Source organism: Hipposideros armiger, unplaced genomic scaffold, assembly GCF_001890085.2.
Source record: "Hipposideros armiger isolate ML-2016 unplaced genomic scaffold, ASM189008v1 scaffold_1228, whole genome shotgun sequence".
In the NCBI taxonomy this organism is placed as follows: domain Eukaryota; kingdom Metazoa; phylum Chordata; class Mammalia; order Chiroptera; family Hipposideridae; genus Hipposideros; species Hipposideros armiger.
The window spans coordinates 194,021-201,524 of NW_017732578.1; the positions used below are offsets into that span (position 1 = coordinate 194,021).

The 7,504-nt window shown below is 36.6% G+C and overlaps 1 protein-coding gene across 4 annotated transcripts in view; it reads right to left on the reverse strand.

The window, feature by feature from the left end:
• ATG4C (autophagy related 4C cysteine peptidase) overlaps positions 1-7,504 on the reverse strand; it is a 66,200-nt gene that overhangs the window by 26,031 nt on the left and 32,665 nt on the right. For all 4 annotated transcript variants that reach the window (XM_019633037.1, XM_019633038.1, XM_019633035.1 and 1 more), the window contains 3 exons: positions 5,368-5,698; positions 2,881-2,951; positions 1,146-1,282 (listed from right to left, as the gene is read on the reverse strand). In XM_019633037.1, the coding sequence (XP_019488582.1) occupies positions 1,146-1,282; positions 2,881-2,951; positions 5,368-5,698 (539 nt within the window). The remainder of the gene's footprint in view (positions 1-1,145; positions 1,283-2,880; positions 2,952-5,367; positions 5,699-7,504) is intronic.

A 7,504-nucleotide genomic window follows, 5' to 3' on the forward strand; every position in this document is an offset into this window, starting at 1 on the left:
CCAGAAGCTGGCGACTGATCTGCCTCGCCCGGGAAGAGCGCAATGATGGTGCCAACTTGGGCCAGTGAAGCAATGTCCTCCACAACTATACTGAAGAACAAAAGGAGAGCAACTTGTCTTTTCCCTTTATCCCAATTCCCCAATAAAAATCTTTAAAAAAAAAATCAATATACCAAAAGACTTCCATATACCACATATTGAAAACAAGTATTCTAGATTTTTAGAATCAGCACAATTTAGCCTGTGATATATTTTCCACCACATTCGTTGGGACCACAATATGGGATTAATGCTTCATGTGGGGAACAAATTGTTATTGAATCATAAAAGACAAATCTAGACTTTATTTCAAGATTACTATATCCACTAACACTCCATTCAAAAAGGAATTCCATCTCTGGCCTTGAAAAAATGAGAATTTTTATTAAAAATATGAAAATAATATAAATACTATCATCTTAACCAGAGACTAAGTATGTCAAAAGTTAAAGTTTTGATACAACTGGATGTCTTGGTGACCAAAACAAGATAACATACTTAGGTTCTTTTAGAAAAAAAGAATTGTGTGCTCTGAAATAGAACAGATTTTTAACTGATATAATATGAAGAACACAAAGTTGAAACCTACTTCCCCCCCAACACACACACACACACACACACACACACACACACACACACAAAATCTTCATAATTTCTATCCATATAAATAATCATTCTAACTTCTTATTGACCTTAATGGTAGCACAGAAAACAAATTAAGAGAGAATGCAGCAGTAATAGAAAAGTCAGTTTGTTTCAATAATTACTCAATATAGTTTAATGTGGGTTTTACGAAGAAACGAGGGTACATACTTTAAAAAATCACAAATAAGGATAATGGGAACTGTAGGCAGATTATGATTTTTGTGGCATCTGTGTCTCCTTGATTAGCTACAAAGAATAAAAGGCTTTTCATTTTGTCAAAGAACACTGTACTCTTCAAATCACATCTGATCTTGTTGCTGACATTTAAAATCCTAATGACAAACTTTATAATCAAATAACTACAAAATCATCAATACCCATTTACTAGAAAAACTACCGCAAATCTGTATTTGCCATATATGCTAGCATTGCCTTAAAAAAACTGAGCTCTCAATTCCTACCTTAACAAACTCTAAGTAGTTGGTGTTGGTTCTTTCTCCACCAAGTCGAACGGGAACTAGAATAATAACAGCTTTGTCATCTGTATTATCAGAGGCCATGGAGGCACACTGTTTATCAATTACATCAGAACTGTAAACTGAAAAAACATAATGAATATGCATTAAATTTTACAAAAATTATTTTCAGAAACATTTTTACCCTAATTTCCCCCACATTGGCCAGTCATCTTACCTCTGACATCACTATCAAGGTCTCAACGAGTTAAAAATGCCTACCTCATTTATGCATTCAATAGATACTTATTGAGTAGCTACTTGATGGCAGTGGGTCTTCAGTAGTGAGCAAAACGGAGAAAAATCCCTGCCCTCAGAGAACATACACTCTAATCAAAGGAAATAGACAGTAAATAAATAAAATATAAGACACACCAGATGGTGACAGGTGCTTCGAAGAAAAACAGGGAGAAAGATGGATATGAAATGCTGAGAGGGGAGGCAATTTAAAATAAGGTGACAGGCAAGGTTTTCTGAGAAACTGACATTTAAGTCAAGACTTAAAGTAAGAAGCCAAGTAATGCAGCCACCTGGGAGAAGAGCATTCCAGTAGAAAGATCACCAGTGCAAATGCCTTAAGGCAGAAGCATAGCTAGCATATTCCAGGAACAAGAGGCCAGTGCCTCTGACCGAAGTGAGCAAGGGGTGCAGTAGCAGAAAATGAAATAAAGAGGTAAAGTTACAGACTGTGGGGAGAATGAAGACAGATTATGTGAACTTTTAAAGGCCATCGTAAAGACTTCAGTTTTTACTTTGTGAGATGGGAAGTCATTGAAAAGTTTTTTTTAGGAAAGGAATCCCTGATCTGACTTACACTTTACTAGTCTGGTTCCTGTATTGGTAACATTCCATAGGGGTAAGGGCTGAAGCACAGAGAAAGCTACTGCAGTAATCCAGCAAGAAATGATGGTGGCTTAAACAAAGACAGTAATTATGAAGGGAATGCTGATGGATGGTCATAAGGAGTCAGTGAAAAGTGATCAGTTTGAAGACAAAGAACTCCTTAATGCATTAAACGTAAGATGTAAGAGGGGGAAAAAAGGAACCGTGGGCTATCTGAAGGATTTTTGTATAAGCAGAGTAAGAGAGCTGCCATTTACAAAGACATAGAAGGCTGCAGGAGGGCAAAACACAGGAGGGGGGATTGGGAATTCAGTTTTAGACATGCTAAATTTGAGATACCTTTTAGATAAGCAAGCAGGGAGGATGAATAGGCAGTTACAGATAAAAAGCCTGGATTTGGGGAGAGGTCAAGGGTGAACCTGTAAGTTTGGGGGTTGACAACAAATAGATAGTACTGTAAAGCCATGAGCCTGGGTGAATCTGAATCTGTGTACACAGAAAAAGAGATGAAGTCTAAAGGCTGAGCACAACATACCAACAATTTTAAAGATCAGGAAGATAAGGAAAAACCAGCAAAGAAGACTGTGAAGGAGTGGACAAGGAGGTAGAAGGAATTTCCTTTAGGAACGTATTTTAATATTGCAACTAATAATTCATAGTATATCAACGAATATTTAATAAGTGCTTCCTAAGCATAGGGTGCTACGTAGGATCAAAAATGTGTAAGACGTGGTCCCTGCCTTCATAATCATTTAGAATATGATTGAGATAATCTAAGTACATATCAGAAGTCTGGCCAAATAAACAGATAAAAATTGAAATTATATGCATTCCTTACCTGTACAATCTTGTGCAACATAAATAGTTATTCCTTGTAAGTCAGGGTGTCTTGCTTCTTCCACTGCTTTTCTAAGAAATAACAAGCATCATTCTTTAAAATCCTAACTAATATTTCCAGTTGGTAACTAAAGATTTAATTTAAGAGGAAAGAAAGCCATCCTTTTCCTGACATTCCTATTTAACCTATAGTGTCAGCTTTTGAAACTATTTCAAAGTTGAATATATATATATATATATATATATATATATATGGTATAAAGCTATAAACCATGCCTTCCCAAAATAATTTCTCTCAACCATTCACCTGTCTATATTAAATGTTTTCTAACCAATGGTATTACAGTATGCTTTAAGGTTTGCTTCATATGAGCTTACATTACTGATTAGCAGTGAATTACTGTTTGATTGTCTTCTGGTATATTTACGAAAGTTTTTTTTTTTCCCTTTTCTTTAAATGATAGCATGACTTTTTTTCCCTCATTCAAAAACCTATATGACCTGAACAAATGAATTTCCTAATTTCAAGACTCAGAATTCTGTAAGTAAAACTGCAAATTGAAAAATATTTCTGAGTATAATGTTCTAAACAGTGTACATATGAAAAAAATCATGACAATATCCATAGAAGAAAATTATACAAATGATGGAAATATATTGTTATTTTAACTGTAGCTTTATAATTTTTTCCCTTAGCATGCCTTATTATGTACGTTTGTACGTGTTAGTACAGAAGAAGGATTGGCAGGTCAAATATAACCTGCAGCCTGTTTTTTACAGCCTACAAGCTAAGAATGGTTTTTACAGTTTTAAAGGATTGATTTCTTAAAAAAATGGAGAAGAAAAATGAGCAATAGAGCCCTTATAAGACCTGCAAAGTCTAAAGTATTTATTATCAGGACTTTTACAAGAAAAGTTTTCTGATTCCTGAGGTATAAAACGTAACATTTTGAAGAGTAGAAACTAAGCTTTTATACATGTCATACCAAGCTGAACTTGATATTATTATTAACAATCCATTTCATAACATTATGCAAATACTTTTCTATTATGCAAATGCTTTTTCAATTATAAGCATCTGGCTGAAAAATATAAAAGCAATTTAATATAGTATGCAAAAAACTTTGTAACAATTTCAAATTTATATGATTCTAAATGGAGTAAATTTACAACAACATACTATACTTGTACAACATATTAATGATTCAGTTTATAATAATAATGGGACACACAACAAATAAGACAATTTTTAAAAGAAAACTTAAGTAGAATCCAAATAAATGGAACATAAAAAAAGATAAGGTATAGTGAAATCTGACTTTTGACTTTTTTCTAACTACTCTGAATGTCACACACTCTTTACTTTTACTATGATATAATTATATTAATAGTTCCACACATTTACAGTTCACAAGAATTTGATGTGTGTAAAGAAATGCTGGAAACATCAATTTTAGCTCTTGACATTTCATTACACTATCAGTACATTACAGCCCCCAGGTTATACTAGTAAAAAAAAACCTGTAATGTTATGCATGTTCCAAGGTTAAAAGGGATGTTAGTTTTTAGAAAATTTCAATAAGGTAGTCTAATGAAAACCTGGTTACAAAGGGACCTTGGATATTTATTTATACCTGTGACCAAAAGTAGAAAAATTTGTCAGTAGATAAATTAAGTGAAACTAGAGTTGCAAAATGTCTTGTTGGGCAGGCTGAGTGGCTCAGTTGGTTAAGAGTTGGCTTAAGCACACAAGCTCTGAGCAACAGGGCCGCCAGTTCAATTCCCACATGGGCCAGTGATACTGTGCCCGAGCTGAGCTGTCACTGAGCTGCCAACAGGTGGCAAGATGGCTCAGCTGGTGTAACAACAAGATTGCCTTTTCGATGGTGGGCTACACCCGCCCGCAACTAAAACTGAACTTAGCACCTTGAGCTGAGCTGCCACCCGGATGGCTCAGTGGATAGAGCGTGTGCTCTTAACAAGAAGGCTGCCGGGTTCGACTCCTGCATGGGATGGTGGCTACACCCGCCCGCAACTAAAACTGAACTCAGCACCTTCAGCTGAGCTGCCGCCCAGATGGCTCAGTGGATACATCACGTGCTCTTAGCAACAAGGCTGCTGGTTCGACTCCCTCATGGGATGGTGGCTATGCCCACCTACAGCTAAGAATGAGCTTAGGGGCCACGAGCTGCCGTCGGGCAGCCAGATGGCAACTGGCGCCCTCCACAACTAAGACTGAAGAACAACAACTTGGCTGGTCCCCTTCCCCAATTCCCCAACACTGTTCCCCTCCCCAAATTCCCCAATAAAATCTTTAAAAAAAAAAGTCTTGTTTTTTCCCTATTAGCAAATAAAAGCTCCTTTATGAATATTCTCATACAATTAGACTTTAAAAGTTCCAATTACATATATGCACTGCAAAAATGAGTATCTCTGAGCCTGAGACCAGAGCTCTGTCATAAAGTGAAAGACTTTTAAACAATTTTACCTTAAAATGTGAGCAACCACAGCTGGTCCATACCAATCTCCAGCTTTTTTCCCGGACTTCTTTCCATATTCTATTAGGTGATGTAAGCCAAAGAGAGCCAAGGGGGAGTCGCCAAACCAAGAGATGATCTTCCTGTGATAAATTTCATTTCGCGTTTCATGATCATCAGAATATCTCCCAACTGTTTCCTTCAGAGAAATTGTCGGGGTTTTGAGTTCTCTCTCCCCTGAAAGTGATGCTTCAAATGATGCAGTGAATTTTTTTACAGTGTGGGAAGTCCATGATTCAGAGTCTGAATTTTCAATGTTCAAAGCATCAGGCCAGGTCCAAGCTATAGTAGTTCCAAAGCAAGGTGTTCAGATCTCTTAAATAGTTATACTAACCATTCTACTAAAATACCTATGTAGCCTTTAAACTCATATGGGTTAACTAAAATAGTAAATTAAATAATAAACTAAAATAGTAAACTCAGAAAGAGGCAAATGTATAGAGAAAGAAAGTATAATGACTACATATGGGGGACAGAGTGTATTGGAAGTAAATATTAATGGGTATGAGGTTTCTTTTGGGGATGATGAAAATGTCCTAAAATTAGATTATGGCGATGGTCACAGAACTCTGTAAATATACTAAAAACCATTGAATCTTTCACTTTAACTGCGTGAATTTATGACATGTAGATTATATCTCAATAAAGCTGCTTTAAAAAGCAAGTAAAGGTATAAGCAGAGAAAATATGCCAATACATCACGATGTTTACTTTTTTTTTTTTTTTTTTTTTTTTTTTAGCTGAGCCATCCTGCTACCTGTTGGCAGCTCAGCGGCTGCTCAGCTCGGGCTGGACTCGAACCGCTGTTGCTCAGAGCTCAAACTCTTGAGCAAGCTCTTAACCAACTGAGCCACTCGGCCGGCCCACGATGTTTACTTTTGAGTGGTAATATGATTCTCTGTGGGCTCTTCTATCGTTTCCAAAATTTCTAAAATGGGAATATATTACATATAAACACAAAAAAATTACCAAAATGAAAAAAAAAAGAGAGAGAAACAGTAAACTCAGGTATAAATGGACAATTCTGGAGTATGCTTTTTCTTTCTTTTCTTTGACAGTGCTGAGATGAAGTAAAGACTTTTGCATTCTATTACCAGTACTGCTTATCAGACATCTAGTCTGGACCACCCAAAGGCACAATAAACATTCATTAACATTCAAAGTATTCATGAGAGACTAACTTCAGAAAGTGGGTTTAGTTTTGATTATATAGTAAAATAGAAGTCTGACCATGGAAGTGTTAAATTTCTTTGCAAAATGTTTTTCCTAATATAATCCTTTCAGAATAACATAATCATTGTTTTAAAAATAACATCAATTCTCCAGTAAATGAAAAGTTAACATATGAAGTCATTAAAGATCAAAGATCTCAAAAAAGTAAACTATTTCCACAACTTCACTGTTTTTAATAGCAAGACAGTCCCCAAACACACATGTAATTTTAAGTTAAGAAAATGAAAAAAAAAAAGAAAATGAGCCATAGATTCAGAGACATAGTCAGGACTATGAAAAACATTTCAATTCTTTTTCCTTATCCACACCACTCGTGAATAAACATTCTCTCTATATGATCTCATCTATAATCCCTCTAGAAAGGTTACTAGATATTTGCCACACATTCAGAAAAACTAACAATTAAAAAAATAACACTTGGTAAAAACCAGATATGATAGCCTAAAATGCCAAAATCGTCCTACAAATGCACAAATTATAAAAAAAGGACTAGGGGCCGGCCGAGTGGCTCAGTTGGTTAAGAGCGCGAGCTCTGAGCAACAGGGTCACCAGTTCAATTCCCACAAGGGCCAGTGAGCTGTGCCCGAGCTGAGCTGCCACTGAGCTGCCAACAGGTAGCAGGATGGCTCAGCTGGTGAGAGCACATGCTCCTAACAGCAAGGTTGCCACTCCCACATGGGATGGTGGGCTAAGCCGACCCACAACTAAGATTGAACACGGCACCTTGAGCTGAGCGGCTGCGAGCTGCTGATGGGTGGCCGGATGGCAACTGGACTTGGAGCTGAGCTAGCTGCGCCCTCCACAACTAAGATTGAAGGACAACAACTTGGCTGGTCCCCTTCCCCAATTCCCCAA